Source organism: Pelodiscus sinensis, chromosome 1 (assembly GCF_049634645.1).
Source record: "Pelodiscus sinensis isolate JC-2024 chromosome 1, ASM4963464v1, whole genome shotgun sequence".
NCBI classification, from domain to species: domain Eukaryota; kingdom Metazoa; phylum Chordata; order Testudines; family Trionychidae; genus Pelodiscus; species Pelodiscus sinensis.
Genome location: NC_134711.1, coordinates 7,696,556 through 7,713,981, shown reverse-complemented (window position 1 = coordinate 7,713,981; position 17,426 = coordinate 7,696,556). Strand labels below are relative to the sequence as shown.

Here is a 17,426-nt window from a genome sequence, read left to right as displayed (position 1 = left end):
GTACTGGGCAGTACCATCACAAAAACAGCACTGGCTGAGACAATATCATAGTGAGAACTCATACTTAATAGATGGCTATTCTAAGACAGAAATCATCTGAAAGAGTAGCAAAATGCAGGACAATGTAGCACTTTAAAGACTAACAAGATGGTTTTTTGATCTGAGGAAGTGGGTCTGGCCCACGAAAGCTCATCATCTAATAAACCATCTTGTTAGTCTTTAAAGTGCTACATTGTCCTGCATTTTGCTTCAACTACCCCAGACTAACACGGCTACATTTCTATCACTATTCTGGAAGAGTAGTTTGGAAGATGCTTGTTTTACCTTGATGATGTCTCCTCTTTGTATAAGTACAATTTTAAGCTCTAGTGCGCTGTTGATTGCCTTTCAGAACATTCATGATACAGTGAATTAACTAAAAACTGAAGGGGAAAAAGAGATTGATATAGTGTTATAGGATTTTGTGACTGCATTATATTTTCCTGTATGACACTGCTAGCCTCTGACAACACCCACTGCAACATACACCTGAATGAACATTGTGCTAGGTAAACACAGCATGGGCAAGCTTTAATGTCATTAGATATTTTAAGAAGCTTGTATTTCTTATGTGAGCATCTGGATAATTTGTTTGGCTCTTGGCTTTTTCCACAGTTTCAGCTTCTTGCTTCAGCACTGTTCAAGTCTGGTTCAGATTTCCCCACTCTGGGTGAGTATTATAGTAAACTAGAGATGAAGTATTCTAAAACCTGTGTAGCCAGGTTTATTACTGTGGTAAGATTTCTTCCATTGCTATTGTGGTGAAACATGTGTAGGCCATAAATGTATTAGCCCTTTTACAGTCTGAATGTTAAGTGCCTTTATGCTCTGTTGTAGCCATGTTAGTCCCAGGATACTAGAGCAACAAAGTGAGTGAAGTAATATATTTTATTGGACCAACTTTTGTTTGAGAGAAGCTTTCAAGTTTACCCAGCGCTCTTCTTCAAATACTAAAGGATCAATAAAAAAAATTACTTTGTTCATCTTTTCTCCTATCAGATATTTGAGAAGGAACGTTTCTATTCAGCGGTGTTTAGTGCCTCACACCCATTTTTAAAAAAGCAGTTCTCAGTGGTTTCAAGTTCAGGTCTTAGTGAATCATTTTGTAGCTCTTGATACCCACTGTGCTGTGCCATTACCCAAATAAACAGAAGCCTTGGTCAAAAGAAAGAAACTTGTCACACCACTTGGGAATCCAGCAGCATGGTTCCAGATTTTCTGTTTGCTGTGAAAATACCATGCTTTCCCTAGATCAATTCAGTTGTTTGTTCTTGGCAAAACCGGCTCTTTGGACAGCATGTCAAAAACAATAAAGGTAACAAATGTGTAAACTTACAAAAGCAAGAAATCCAAAAACATAATTGGTTCCCCCTGATATCCAACAGCAACAAATTGCATAGTTATTAGAATGATAATATCTATGGAGAGTGACATCAGAGAAACTTTCATTTTTGTAGCTTTATGCTGCCAGTTTCTGAATTCATACAATGTAAGCATTGATAATTTCGGTATTACCCGAATTGGCAATTTACAGCCTCAAGAATGGAGTAGAAAAAAAGAGATTTCAGAGTTGGTTCTAATAGATGAAGAGGTTATTCTGATTTTGTTGAAGTATTATCAACAGAACTACTCTTTTCTAAGATGAGTTTTTAAATAGTCATCTTGATATGCCAGAGAATTTTTTATTTCAATGTTCTAATGTAACCAGGTGAATTATCCTCTATCATAGTAGGGATGTAATAATGTAGTTGATTAATCAATAAGCAAAAACGTATAGGTTAATGCTATAGACTACACGTATCTTCCCTTTGCCCGTACCAGAAATTTTTTTTGCAGGCTGGCCAGCAGCCTGGCTCAGACCTGGCTCGCACTGGGTCCTGGACCTACCCTTGCTGTGGCTCTGGATTTAAAATGTATTAGGAGCCAGGCGGATAGGCAGCCCGGCTCACTTCTGGCTTGTGCTGGGTCCAGGAGCTCAGTTCAGCTCTCCTCCTCCCTCCTTCCCTCTCCCCCGCTCTCCCCCGGACAGGGGCTGTTGCCACCCCGTGCTGCTGCCTCTGTATCAGAGGCTGCAAGCAGCCGGTCTGAGAGGGGAGCTGTTTTTTAAACTGGCTCACCACCTCCCACCTGGCATCCCACACTGCTGCCTCTGATACAGAGGCAGAAGCGCAGGGTGGCAGGGGCTCTTCGGTAGTGCACTGCTGCCGGCCTGACCTCCAGGGACTATAGAATAGTCCTGTAACCGATAAGAATTCATGAGGTTAATAGACTATTCAATTAACTGAATAGTGGTGTCAAGGAATGATCTATTGTGACATTCTCACTGTGTATGAGCCAGAGTTTATTTCCCATAAAGAGCTAAAACTAAATATTCAGATTATATTTTAGGAGAATTTTTCCCTTTTTTGATTTTGCTTTGTTCGTCTGCTACGTATTTGAGAGAGTTTTTATCTATTCAGGAACTCCTCCTCCTAAAAGGTAAGAGCTAGGACCACCAAATTCGGTATACAGCTTCCTCTCATCATAATTTAAAACAACATAAGAGTTTTGTTGTGCCAGGTAAATGGGATGTCCCTGGAATGGGATGGCTGTAATAAAACCATACCGAAAACAGACAATCACCAGGCTGGTGAAAGGGGTTGTCTGGGGATAGTCTCCCACCCCTCTTCCACCCTCCCTCCCATTTGTACAGGGACATTACTGGCCATTTCCCTGTGTCAAGAAGCAAGGGGAAAGTGCACAGTTCACTGCCTTTCTCACTCATGCTTGGGAGCACAGGGGAGTCAACAAACCTAGACCTGCCCCAACTGGGGAATATGCACCCTTTCCCTGGCTTTGCCTGCTGGGTGAGAGGCATTTCTTACCTGGCCCCAAGCTGCTGGGATGAGAGAGGACTGGGTTAGTCCTCTTTCCCTGGGGCAGCCTGCATCCTGAATCCCTTATTTCTAACCTCACCACAAAGCAGAGAGTCAAATGAAGTACGTACACTTTCATTTTATTTCCCAAAAAGTAAATTAAGGCCTCTATCAACACCTGGTAAATATTCTAGTATAAAATGTTTCAGCTTCAAAAAGTTTATAACTTTAGAAATCATCTAAACTCTCCTACTTTGTAATTGGATAACATGGTATTCCAATATTTTTCATTACATGATTAAGGAAATACACAAGTATTTTTCTTTTACTAGTCCTGTTAAGATTAATATCCATATTGCAGCAATGTGAATGTTGGGCCTTTCTTTTTGTGGCATGTACTTTTAAAGGTAAATTCTCCTTGTTTTCGTCAATGCGACAAGTTTGAATTCATGTATGAGTTGAACTTCTGTAGTCCAGCACCCTTGAGACCAGACCAGTGTTAAACTAGAGAATTTGCCAAACCATGGGAGGTCCATATTGTGTAGCATCATTGCCAACACATCCACTGCTTACTGGGCTCTTAGAAGACATTTAGGAGTAAAGAAGAGCTAAATAACGGCACAGAACACTGAGACCCAGGACTGATGACTGTAAACAAACTTAATGGGACCGCTGGAAACTTGGCCACACCTTTGATAAACGGACATCCAGCATAATAAAATCATGCCAGACTCAGTATGTTGCTGGGCCAGAGAGTGCCGGATTAGAGAGGTTCAACCTGTAGTAAAAATAAGTGATTGAAACATGACCTCTTTGGGATACCAGTGACTTGATTCTTAGAAATCAAAGAAGAAATTACAGTGTATGTATAAATCCATTGCCATTGGCTGATGTAGGCTTGAGCATGGGACAGAAAGATTGGTGGCTCTGGATACTAGGCCTGAAAAAACAACTTGGACAGCCAGTAATGATGTGTGAAGCAATGTTGGGAAAAACTTCTGGGAAAGCCAGTGCAGTGATGTGTATTTCAGAAAAGGGGGTGAAGAGAGAATAGGAGCTATTCTTTATTCCTTCAAAAGGTATCAACATGGCACATTACATTGCTTAATGTATTTCATGTTTTAAATTTGACTTCTTCCTTCCTGTCTTTCTGCCTCTCCCAGGATTTTCAGATGTTGACCATACCTACGCGCAAAGAACTCAGCTCTTTGATACATTAGTAAATTTCTTTCCTGACAACATGACTCCTCCAAAAGGCAACTTGGTAGACCTCATCACACTGTGACGGAAAAATCTCGGGACTTGTGGAAGCGGGGTGGGGGGAAGCATCCATTTTCAGCATTTTAATTTTTTTTTTTTTTTTTTTTTTTTTTTTACTGCATTGATTGACTGCTGTGTGCAGTAATATAGTGAGTGATCCCTGGGTCTTTGAAAGGGGCTTTATACTTGTGTAAAGAATACCTGAGGTTTTCCCCCTTGTTGAATTAGGCAATAAAATGTAACTGACATACATATATATACACACACATATATTTTCTGATTTTTGACTTAACAGCTAATGTAAGAAGAAATAATCAATCATGCAGTCATCCTTTCTGCTTTTCAGGGAAATGCTGAGATTTTTCAGGCTCTTTGAAACTGAAGATGGCTTTACTTTTTTTTTTAATGCCCCTTGCTTTATTGTAACTAGTCATGACGTTTGTTTTGCCCTGCTGGCTTTATTCACAGCAGTTGTGTAACTCGTCAGCAGGACTTTGCTGTACGTTAAGGTAATGTGTGTCTTTATTGACTTGAGTCTTGTAACTGTAATGTACAGTGTGAAGGAGGATCTCTCAAATTTGCCACCCTCTTTTAGTGTTGAGAAACTGACTAACACTAGTGTGTAACTGGATTTGCTGCAGAGTGTGAACATAAATATTTAGATGGTGCTACTGTAAATGCCTGGCTTCCATTCTCTGAAGCCTTCTACTTAAAGCTAGTAGTCAAGTTTGAACCTCAGAAAACCCTTTGAAAATAAGTGCAGACGGTGCTGGTACAAGCATTTCTTCGGGGATGGTTTTATGTCTGTGCCTATCCTGTGCTGGTTTCATAACAAACTTTGCAAATCTTTGTAGATTTCTACAGAATTGGGTCTTCCACATCCCCCATGCCCACTCTGCACTTCTACAGCACTTCAGCCTGGATGCAGTTTTTCCAAAGCAGCACATCTGGGTTTACATACCTGTTGGCTCTGTGTGTGTATTTGTGCACGAATGTGAAATTTAATGAAGATTGTTTTCAACAGCTTGTTTTTCATCCTTGTCCTATGTAGCGCAGCTCATTTAAGTGCAGCTTAGAATTCTGTGCACAAAGGCCTCTCCCCTCATTTAAAGTTTGGATCTATTAAAGTAAGCTGAATGTGTATGTCCAGAAAATGGACTTTATTTTCACCTTTGCAGAAAATGTTTTTTGTATGTAGGCCTAAAAGTTGGGCGCTGCACTGTGTCCATAAAGTATAATGGACACGTGCACCTCATGTTAGCATATATTCAGTGCCAGAAAGCATGCAGTTCAAACTGGTTGATAAATTATATAAAGACTATAGAGATTCATGTCTAGAGGGCCAAGAGCCCATTGGACAGGAGTCCTGATTTCCTGTGGCTGAATAACTTACAATACTTCCAGTAAGTTCAGTGTATATGCAAGGATGGATTGGACTTTTTAAATGAAAAGAAATGACAATGAAGAATATTTTTTCATAGTTCTAGTATCCTTGTGCTTTCATTCAATTAGCCCCCTTCCTCCCAGCTCCAGTACATCAGAAATGATGAAGAAAAAATTTTAATATTTCACTTAAGCTGTTAAACTTAACAGAAATTAACAGTACATTAGAGGCTGGATTTGCTTTAAAAAGTTATTAGACTGGACATTTTTTTTCTTGAGAAGATTATAGATATAGCTTTTTTAAGTTATCGCTAATTTACTGTTTGGCAAGTAACTGATAAATCAGAAAATCAATGGAATGCACAGTTGAGCAAATACAATGTCAAAGTTTTCCCAGTGACATGAAAAAGTGCCGTGCCACAGTTTTTTACTGCATGTTGTAACCTTCTGGTTTTTGCTAGATAAAGGTGTGTTAAACCATATGGATTAGAACTTTGCTGATTAGTTTTGCTAATCTAGAGATAAAATTACAGTCATTAGCATTGTGCCATAGCATTGCTGTCCTGTAACTAAATGACATTTTGCAGTCCTCAAATCCCAAGGTTTACAATTGTGTGCTATTTATCATAGTAGTGTGATTATGCCTTGTGTTCACAGAAACAAACTTGCTCACAACTTCAAACAGGTAATGCTTTTTTTTTCATTCCCTTTCTTTTTCCCCAAAAAAGCCTTTCTAATCAGTTTGTCCCAAGCATTTGCTCTTCTAATTTTCATCTCTGACTGGTGGTGTTTTTTAGTATGTTACCTTTTAACTTTATTTAAATAAAGTTGAACCAAAGTGAAACCAGTTATTACATAGTAGCCAAGAGTGTAGATTTAGTAAAACATTTAATAAAAAGAACAAATATATCAAGATGGTAACCTCATTGAGAAGCATATCTTGCAAATCAAGCTGTGATTAAGTGAATACATATTCACTTCATTAAAGTAAGGCATGATCTCTGTGTGATTTGATGGGAGACTTTCAAACACAATTAGCTAGGATGTGTGTGATTTTACTGAAAACTGTCCCAGGTAAAAATCTCATGGGCTTAAGCCTATTCACTTAGGGGCAGGTGGGAGGTTGTAGATGCCTGTAAGTACAGAAAGTTAAATTTTCTAGCTTAGTGCTTCATCCACAGTGACTGATGATCCGGTCTCTTAACCTAAGATAATGGAAGTACTTGAATATCAAATATTGATGCACATCTGTTACATACACAGACAAGGTTTACTAATTCTCTCCCTCCATACACATACCATTGTGTGCATTTTATTGCTTCTAGCTGGTGATTAACTAGCTGCCATTTCCACGGCTCCTGTCCTTTTAAAGGACTGTTTGATGTACAACTTGACACACATGCATTTGCAGCTGTATATTTATGGAGCAATCGAGGCACCCTGTGGCCAGATAAGTTTACCTGAAGTGTTTCCTATGGATTTGCTGCAAGGTATCCACTACTTCCTTGCCCTTTTTAAGGTTAGTAATCATAATTAAATGATTGGTGCTTTGTCATAGTATATACTGCATCTCTTGTATAGCGGATACAAATAGTACAAAAAACTTACTGCTCAGTTTCCTGAGAATGTACAGAAATTTCTGTAATAGCCTGTTAAAGTACTGTTGTGATATTAGATGTTTGGATTGTATTATGCGTGTGAGCATCATTCCAGGAACTAACTAGCTCCAAGCATTATGAAAATAGAGATGTCCAAACAGAAGAGATCAGGTTTTTTTAGAAATGTCATTTTGGAAGACGTGTTGTATAGTACACTCACTGGATAACCACATAAATATAAACACGTGCTTTATTCAGCGCTATCTTCATATGCGATCCTGCTTATTACATAGTGCCTCAAAACACTTTAACATCGAGCCTCCGTCCTGGCGTGGAGCACATGAAATAATATGTAGTTTACATGATCTTTACTTTATAAATGTATTGCCACATGTTATCCACACTGCAACTCTAGGACATTTCATTACATGGAAATTTAAATTGGATATTCTAAAATAAACATTGTCCCTTTAGCTTTAGTGAACATTTTCTACCAACTGAAGTCAGTAAAACCAAGACTGTTTTCACACACAACTGGTTTATTTGTAGGGATTTATATGGGGAGAGAAAAAGCTTTGTACCAACAATTTGAAGAATCAGAAGTGATCATTTAAATGTCTGCTATATCCAGTGCTTCTAGCAGAGCTAATGTCTTTACTGTTGTTGGTCTTCAGGATGGTTTTCTTTGGGACCGTGTTCAGTAGATAAGTTTTTATTTACATCAAGGCTGTTCTATGTATTCCCCTAAGTAAATGTTCCTGAAAAGCTGTGTACAAGTCTTCCTCAAAAAACAAGGCCCTTTGCCTACTGCAGATTGACAGAACGGAATCCAACGTTGGTTTATTGCCTTAGACGTGGATCGTGAACTTGTGGGAGTGAAAACAATACCTAGCACACCACTTGCCAGTGGATCTGAGAGCAGAAATCCATACATGTCCATATGTATCGTGTGTTTTAAATAAACGTGTATCTTTTGGATTCTTTCAAAAATAGTATATTAGGTAACAGCATCGTATGTAAAGTGGGACAAAAGGAAGGTTTTTTGCTTAATTTTTTTTTAAAGAAATCAAATTGACCAATATTCCATTAGACTGTTATCTGTAGTGGGAGGTCTCAGTTGTGACAGTGATAACACATTTGTCTGCAGGATGATAATTGTTTAAACTAGCTACTTTTCTTGTCTATCCTGACCCTGAGACAGTTTTGAGGTATAATTTGTCATAATCCAAACCCTTTTTTCTTGCTATCATAGTGAAGGGTGGTCATTGCTTGTAATCAGAAGAGGAGCTTATTCTGCCCTTTGCTCCCATGCACAGTACCCCTTATATGTAGTGTTTAGCTGAGAACAGTAGAAATTTAAATACTACAGGGCGTTCCCACTGTAAGTCACTCCGGTATACATCCGTTCCACACTGAAGTCATTGATGCGTGTAGGAATTGATGCATTCATTATAAGTTCTCCAATTCACTGCTCTGAAGTCCTGCAAGAAAACCCAACAAAACAATTTGCGCGAATGGAAGTCAGCCATGGGGGGGGGGAAAATTCCCTGCTTTAAGTTGTTTCGCTATCCGTCCAAGTTGTTTGCAAGGATCTTGGACTTATAGCAAGGATGGCCTATAGTATGTTAGGTTGCCTGTGATTTTGTGTGCGCATAAATTTCAGGTTGATTTATGAGTAAGGTCTCAGGTATTGTCTATGGAATGGTTTTCAAAGCCATGTTGAAGCATTTATTTTGAAACATCAGTGTGGGTAGATAGTCACAAAGGGTTTGCCAACAGACCTTGGGTATCAGATTTTAGCTTGATCAGCCTTGATGGTGTACTTCAGAAAAGCCCCTGCACTGATTTTTCTTCAAGAATAGTTTTGACTGAGACACAGAAATGGCGTCCAATGTAGGCATTCTTTTCCCTGAGGAAACCCATCTTTCTTGCCAGAGACATCAGTAAGGTGAAAACTGCTGAGCAGAATATAATTAATCTTTACACTTGCATAACTCTCTTCCCAAGAATGAATTGCAATAAATAATCCATTATTTCTGGATGGGAGGTAGTGTCATCTCTTATGTTCATAGCTAATTCTTTCTTCTTCCCAGAACCTAAAAAGATCTGTCATCCTATGTATGGAAATGTATGTTATAAAACCAGTTGCTGGAGGAAACAGACTTGGTATACTGAGTTTTATTTTTTCACCTGTTTCTTCTATGAACAAAAAAATCGGGAAATCTTCAATTGCTCATGAATGAATCTGATCTACAGTGTAATAGGTTGCATGTCTGACTTCACATCTTTTCCTGCAATCGTTATATCTCTTGTGAGATGGAGAGTATAAAAAGTCATAAATTTGCTATAGCTTGCTATCAGCTTGTTAGAGTATCACACAGAAAAAGCATTACAGAATAAGCACCACTAATCTCCACTCAGTGGTGACTACACAAAAGCTATGAACGCTATATAGTTTAAGTTGGTAGAAGTTATGTCACTCAGGAGGATGAATGAGACCTCCCATCATCTCTCTCCCTCTCCCCCGGGACCACCGTTGTGGTGGTGTGGACAGCATCATGTCAACTGGAGAGCTACCACCACCACTTGCAGGTTCTGGAGTAAACTGACAGGAGAGCGCACTTCTATCAGCACAATTGTGAAATTATCTAGCACAGGAATATAGTATATCCTTGGAGATTGGGCACATAGCATTTTGCAGTGTTGAGAAATGCTATATCTTTTAGTACAATCAAAGAATTGGGTGTAGGTATTGGCAAAGGACATTAAGAGCAGGTGACTTGGTGTAAAAGAATAAATTGCATGCATAACCTGAGCAGACTACAATAATTTAAAGATGCAGAGTCAAAAGTTGCTGCATCTAAATTATATTAGGATTTGTACATTTGTAGTGAGAAATGTGCAAATCCTAATATAGTTTAGATGGAGTTAAAATGAAAAGTTATTTTTGGTTGAATTTCTCCCGACTACCTGATCAATGTGGCAAACTATAAACACCCGTAGCATTAATGCAGGAAAACCAGAAAGTAAATTGGCGAATTAATATGTGAAAGTGCATACTCAATGGCCAAGTCCAATTTTATTGTCTGTGGAGTAGAGTGTAGTGGGAAAAGTTGGGATAAATGAAAGGAAAATAGGTAGCTAAAATTCCTTGAGTATTTGGAGGTAAATTTAATAATATAAGTAAGGAATTTAAAACTCGAATTATTCAGTGACTCTTTACTTGCACATTTTGAAATAAAATCCCAGCTCCTGTATTGTTGCCTTGTTCTTCGCATCAAAAAAGCGTCTATTGGCAATGGGGAAGTGCTGTGTGAAGCCATGAGAGATGCCCTGGAAAAGAGATGGGGTTCTCTACCTTATGGTGGTGGGAGATGGGAATTCCTGATAGGGCTCTACAGCAAATTCCTCCTGTCAGTTTGAGCCCTGGTGATCTCCAAAGATATCTGTGGTTTGAGAAGCAGAAGCAAGATGCAGCTGTGTGTATTGGGGGAGCGGGGAGATTGAGACAGGGTGGAGTGGGGTTGAATTAAGGAAAAAGGGTTGCTTGCTCGGTGGCATGGAGTTTAAAATAGTGGATAAAGGAGATCTGGAGGATGTAATTGCATCTGGTCTTCAAAAGATTTGATAAGTTCTTCAAAAGGCTGTTCTGGAATCTTGATAACTGGTGTGAAAAGAGGGAACGCTGTCAGACTCAACACTGGTGTAGTAGTAGAGGGGAAAGGCATGAATAAGCAACTAAGGGCTTGTCTACACTACCACTTCAGTGGATGTAAATTCTGTCACTCGAGTGTCTGCAAAAAGACACCTTCCTAAGCCATGCAAGTTGTATTGAAAGTGGCATCCACACTGCACTGTGCCAGCATAGTGCATCTTCACAGCGGTGTGACTGTCAGGGTAGCACAGTAGCGTAGACTAGCCCTAACTTTTGGCTATGGGATGATTTTAATGTGCATGTAGACTAGTTGCAACTAACTCAGAATGTATCCAGAAAAAGATCTAGCCACTCTTGTGTCAGCTTAACAAAAAGTTCTGCTTGTTTCAGAGTCTGGTCTGTATTAGCAGGAGGATAACGAATAATAGAATACCAATTTACCATAAAGTGCCCACCTCCAAATCCCGAGTCTTCGTCATTTTAAGTACTTGTCAGTTTTGCGTAGTTGGTGCAGTGAGTTATGGGTGGCTAACACTTTCCTCTGAAAGCCACAGGATGTGGTTCATTTATTTATGTGAATATGATATTAGAAGTACTGTAATGAGTACAGCTTTATACTGGGTGCAGCATGAGGACATCAGCTTTATGGTATTCCTTTAATTGCTACCCTTACTTAACTAGTACTAGTGAAATGAATTGGTAAATGAGGAATTTGTAGATACACTGGAAATACAGGATTGTTTTGGTTGGTAAAATTGGTTTTGCTAGCTGCAAGCTCTGCTTTGCTCACATAATACTAATGACGCATGAGGAATCAATACTGCATGTGACACCTGTTTGCTTCCCAGTTTCTGGCCTTTTAAAATGAGCTCTTGGCTTGAGGGGTAGCTATTTTGCCACTTTGGTGAACTTAAGTGTTCAGGAAACAGATTTCTTTCTTTTCTCTTTCAATAATGTTTGTTTGTTAATCTGCACAATCTAAACATACTGATGGATGTCACTTTGCTAAACTTTGAAAATAAATGTTGTCCCATTGACACGGGTCAGAAACCACCGGGGATAGTACCTTGCTATACACTTTCAGCTGTTTCTCCAGCATGTTAACGTGTGTATTTTTAGTTGTGCCACTCGGTTTTTTGAAAGGCAGAGGTTAAAACATGAATCCTCCTCAGAGAGGTGTCTTAAGACGTGTCAGCCTGGGGAAATTCAAGCAGACGAGGTTTTTTAGCAGTGTAGCTTCCCATGTGGCTGCTCTGTTCCAGAAAACTACTCTGCTTTTGAGTGCACTAATTATTATGGAATGAATCTATTTTTATTTCGGAACAGTAGCCATGTGGGGGTTGATTCCAGTCAGCTTTCTCAGGTAGATATGCCCTTAACAGAAGAGGGTTCCCTTCAAGGATGTAAAATCCTCTTTGTTTGTTTAACTGGTTAAACAACATTTAACCAGTTAACTAGTTAACCGGGGTCATGCAGAGGGGCAGCAGTGTGGGGTGGCAGCTGGCTCCCTGAGAGTGGGCCCAGATGTTGGAGCTGGCTTAAAAGCCAGCTTCCAGTATGCACCAGCTGCCACCTCATGCTGTGGGCTCTGCAATAGAAAGCTTATATTATAGCGCCTGCAGCGCAGCTGGCTCTCCAGGAGTTGGGTCAGGAGCTGGTTCCCAGCGTGCGCCGGCTGCCGGCCCCTATTCTGGGGAGCTGGCTGCACTGAGGGCTTCGCAGTATAAGCTTTATACTGCAGAACCTAGAGTGTGCAGCCACTAAGATTTTTCAGCAGTTACAGAGTTACATAATTAACAGCTTTTTAACATCCGTAAGTGGTTGTCAGATCTTTTATGTAAGATTTTTGCTCTTTGGTTCGGATTGTCTATGTTGACATTCTCAGCAAAGGGGCAAAGGATCGAATGGAGTTGTGAACTGGGTTACCCACATATGCCTGGAGTTACACCCCTAGGTCTCCAGCACATGGCTGTGTCCTCCCAATAGTGAAAATAGTATGCAGGGACATTTTATTTCTGCTGCCTCTGTTGTGCCTGAATTTAATGGGAGGGTTAGTTCAAAGCCCATTGCTCATTTAAGTCCTAAACTGCTAATATGGCCCAGTTTCCACATGTGGGCCAACTCTTTACCTGCAGCAACCCAAGCTCAGGGCTCTTTCTGAAGTTAACGCACTTCTTATGGGCGCCTTCCTTCTCTGGGTTGTCAGTGCCCTTACCTATTACATCAGAGGGCGAACTTCCATCTCCGGCTTTGGCATGTCAGAGGGGGATAGCAAAATGAGGAAACAGTCCTGCATCTCTTGTAACAATCCTACTGGCATTCCATTGACTGGGAGTTGGGGGATGTTTGAGTTTAATTACCACACTGAAGCTAAACGTTGCTAACATAATTAACCAGGTGGACACAGGCCTAGAGAAACTGCTTGACAAAATGACCACTGTGGGAAGAAAGTAACTTCAAAAGGAAAACATTGTGGCTAGTGTTTCTCACTTTTTCCATGGACAGTGGTTGGCCATCCTGGCCCTCTCCCCAGTTCCTTGCTCTCTAGCATGTTCTTTTCCATTGTGGTTATTCTTTTCTAGCCAAGTGCCAGGGCACACCTAGTTTTCTGGTGCTGATGTTCTGGATAGTGGATCATTTAAATTCCCTTCCTTCTGCCAGGTCACCCTTGTGACCACTTCTCTCCAGAGCTCCTCAGTATCATTCATACCATAACTGCAAAGAAGTTGGCATCGATTTATCCAGGCCTCAGCCATGCTCTCAAAGACCTGATGGCCCAAGGACAAAGGACAGGAAATCATGCACTCTGATTGCCCCAGCAACTGCCTTCTGTTCTGCCAAGGTACCATTTCAGCTGGAGAGAGCTGGCTACGCACAGCCCTCCAAACACCCAACATTGTGATGGGGTCCTAACAGCCCCAACCAGTAATAAAGCCCTCCCTTTCCACCTGCAATGCGTAAATTCACACCACTAGGGAGGAGTATGGCCTTCCATTATTCAGAGTCCGTACAGATTATCCAACTGGCTCCTTTAGAATGAAAAGTGCAAGAGCAGCATCTTCCAAATGTCAGGGCTGCACTTTCAGGTGAGCTTTGCTGCCTCTCTTCTCCACACGAGAGCATTAAATTGATGTATAATATTAGACAACGCTTTTCCGCTTGCTGTGCTCAGCTGCACAGAGCAGCAAATCTGTTTAGAACATGTTAGGACACATCAGCTATAATGCAGAATAATCAAGTAAGTGGCCATTGTGAAAGGTGAAGACAGATGTAGAAAATACTTCCCAGCTGGAAGTAGGAGTTTCAACAGGAAGCCGTTGTAAGGTGACTTCTGTTTAGATCATAATAAAAAAGTGGGTTAACTTAGGTGAACTACTATGAACTGAAAATAGAAGAGGGCTATACCAAAACGTCAGCTCCTGCTGACAAACTACACCATTCCAAGCTTCATTGATACTAAACTGCAGATATTTCTCAAGGTTGATTTTGAAAATTCATTTAAGAGAACTCCCTAATGCAGGGGTTCTCAAACTGTGATACCGCGACCCCCCTCTAAGTTGCTCGCGACCCCCCAAGGGGTCAGGACCCACAGTTTGAGAAACGTGGCCCTAATGCATCAATATCCAAGGTATTGGATCAATTGATGCAGACTTCCTTCAAACAGCGAGCCGCTGCGGGATGCCAAAGCTGCCTTTTTCATAGAGTACCTTGTCCTAGCGGAGAAGGTGATCGTCAAAATCTTTGGGGAAAGGCTCTTCTAAGAGAGAAATGATTTCTTTTTAAAGTGTCTTCAGTGCTCATGCACTGCTCAATTTACAAGTGGGAAAAAATGGCTTCCCCCTGCAGAGTTTCTGGGCTCTAAACACTGGGAGTTCTCTCTCTGATCTCTGTTCTGCTGGGAGCTTTGCTGCTGCATGAGGTTGGAGCGTAGCCAGCTTGCTCTTCCATAGCAGTGTTGACTCTGCTGCCAGGGGCAAACAGACATCATTCATTTGCTTTGGTCAGGCTCTACATATAAGACCTAACGCTGCTTCCCCATGCTTCATTGAGTAGGAAGCTGTTTTTAATAGTCACTTTCCATCCTATAGCTATACTTGATGGTTCTTTTGGTTGTCAGGATATTTATGAAGGGAAAATAGCATTGAAAGCTTAATGTCTTCCATCTAGTCCCCATCTGTGGAAGGTTCATGCCTTGGGGTGAGAGCAAGGACATTGCTTACCTCCCATGGCATTCTCTGGGTAGCTACAACCCTGTGCTCTGGGGGTAGGACTTAATCTTGCAAATAATTCCAGGGTGACGCTGCCAAGAGTTCTGTGCACTGTTTGCAGAATCTGGCTTGAAATCAATGGCCTGATGGCTGGGCATTGTCTATTGTCAGACCCTCTAATTGTGGGATATCGTGAGATTGCATCCCAGTAACTTCTACACACGCCAGCTTGGTGGTATGGCTGAGCTTCAGGTCTCGCGTGTTCCCTCCTTTCTTAAAACACCTAGCGCAAGCTTTGTATCTCTAGGCGCACTGACTGCTTGGACTAAGCTGTGATGGTTTCAGTGGGTGCCATGAGAAGTGCCACACACTCAACAGCTATAGGATAGAGATGTACCAAGTCCTCAATATTTACAGTACCTTGGACAGTGATTGCAGAGATATTAATGATGCTCACAACAGACTTTCTCCTATATCATTTGGGCACAGCACCACTATCCTCCACCTAACAGCCTGGGTTATTAGCTGTTGTTGTGCACCTGAGGAATTGATTTGTGGTCAGGCTAATCTGGATCGGTGATTGACCCTTACATTGGAGAACACCCATAAATGCAAATGGGAGTTGCACCTTCTCATAAAGAGAATGTATGTTTCGCTGTTGTCATCTTTGAAGTCGAACTTCTGCCTGTTCTCTGCACCCTATGTCATGTGATAATCTGAACCTTTGGCATCCACCTCAGTCATTATCTGCTGCCCATGTTAAACCCCCAAAAACTGCCCCATATGGTGCTTTGAGATGAACTTCTAGTCAAGAATTGGCACATCTGTTTGATATGGTGCATAGTTGCATTTCAGTTCTGAATATACTTATGCCCATATGAGTTTCTTTAGGTGGATATTCACTAATCATTTGCCTTACCGAACACCTGCAGTAGGAGACCTAGGCTGAGAGTTGCAGAAGAACATTTGAATCCCCAATGGTCCTGCAGAGATGCATTCTGTGAGCTGTTGTGACATTTTCATGAGCAGGTAGAGGTCTACATTGAATACTCATACAGCACTGACTGCGCTCTTAGGGCACACCACATTAATAACGAATGCTCTGGGATACTGACCCGATTGTCTATTTGCATCTATCACATTTTCCTGCCCTACTTCCGTAGCTATTCAGACTTCTTGTTTTGTTTTTAATTTCCCTTCTCTGCCCCTTGGCAATGTTATGATTCCTGGGTTGTTAAATACGTAAGCACTGCTCTGTGAATAAATGAATGGGTGAGCTTGTGAACCATGACAAATGTAGAATTCCGCTGTATGTAATGTACATATGGAAAGAATGTATTTTATTCAGTTTTTTTCTTAATAAAAGTATATACCAACAGGATGTGAGATTTTGGCTACTGTATGTTCATTTCAGTACCATTTTCTCCTAGGAATTGAAAGTCTTTTAAGCATGATTTCGAGGGGCCACATGGAAATTGTGACTTTTGGTACATATTGAAATGTATATTACAGGTTACTGCAAAAATAATTGTGGTGAGTTTGTTGAGCATTCTCAACTCTGCCATAAAGAGAGCCTGAAAGGTACCCGGAGTACTGCAATCAGTGCTCAGCTGTGTCTGTGCCATGGGGCTGGTGCTTACCAATCAGAGTTGTGTTTGGAAGGAATATATGGTCAGAAGGGGAAGATGCATAGGTAGGATAGAACGCAGGCAGTGAACTAGCTGAGACATGCTCCCATCCTCCATGGTACACTAGTCTAGCCAGTAGCCGGGATGCTTGCTTATGTTTTACTGCCGAGGATAGGTCGTGTGGTGGACCTGATTCCTGTCTATTGCACCAGTGCTGTTACACTAACAAGACTTCTGTGAGCAGAGAGACTTCTTGTCCAAGTTACCTTGGGACTTAGGAGCTGGCATGGCAGGCTGCCTAGGCAGCAGCAATATGCAGGTTGAGCCCAAGATGGGACTGTCTGTGGTTGGCTGGTGTGTTCCTGGATCAGAGAGGGGCAAATTGAGGGAAGTGTTCTGGGCAGCAGTGGAGTCTCCAAAGGTGATTGCTGGGTTTATAAATGTTATGCCCTAATCAACTCCCATTGACTTAAGCTACGACTACACTGCACAGTTACTTCGGAGTAGGCTATTTTGAAATAGCATGTTTATATTGCAGGGAAGCCTCAAAATTAGTCCGCGGACGGTTTCCCTAACGTAGACGTGCTTTCTCGATTTAGAGCCCCAAGAGGAATAACTTAGAATGGCCCTGGTAAGGGGCTATTTTGAAAGAGTAGTAGTGGAGCATCTTACACACGCCTTACATTGGAATAGGCGTTATTCCTCGTAGAATGAGGTGTACAGAAGTCGGAATAACACATCCGTTATTTCAAAATAACAGAGTTGTGGTGTAGACACTCATAGTGGGGTTTTTTTTTTTT

The 17,426-nt window shown here is 41.0% G+C and overlaps 1 protein-coding gene across 2 annotated transcripts in view; it reads left to right on the top strand.

Moving 5' to 3' along the window:
* Positions 1-16,379, top strand: part of MKLN1 (muskelin 1) — a 173,185-nt gene extending 156,806 nt beyond the window's left edge. For both annotated transcript variants that reach the window (XM_075925725.1, XM_075925720.1), the window contains 2 exons: positions 655-709; positions 4,058-16,379. In XM_075925725.1, coding sequence (XP_075781840.1) covers positions 655-709; positions 4,058-4,179 — 177 coding nt within the window. In that variant the 3' untranslated portion in view covers positions 4,180-16,379. The remainder of the gene's footprint in view (positions 1-654; positions 710-4,057) is intronic.
* The last annotated feature ends 1,047 nt before the right edge of the window (positions 16,380-17,426 follow it).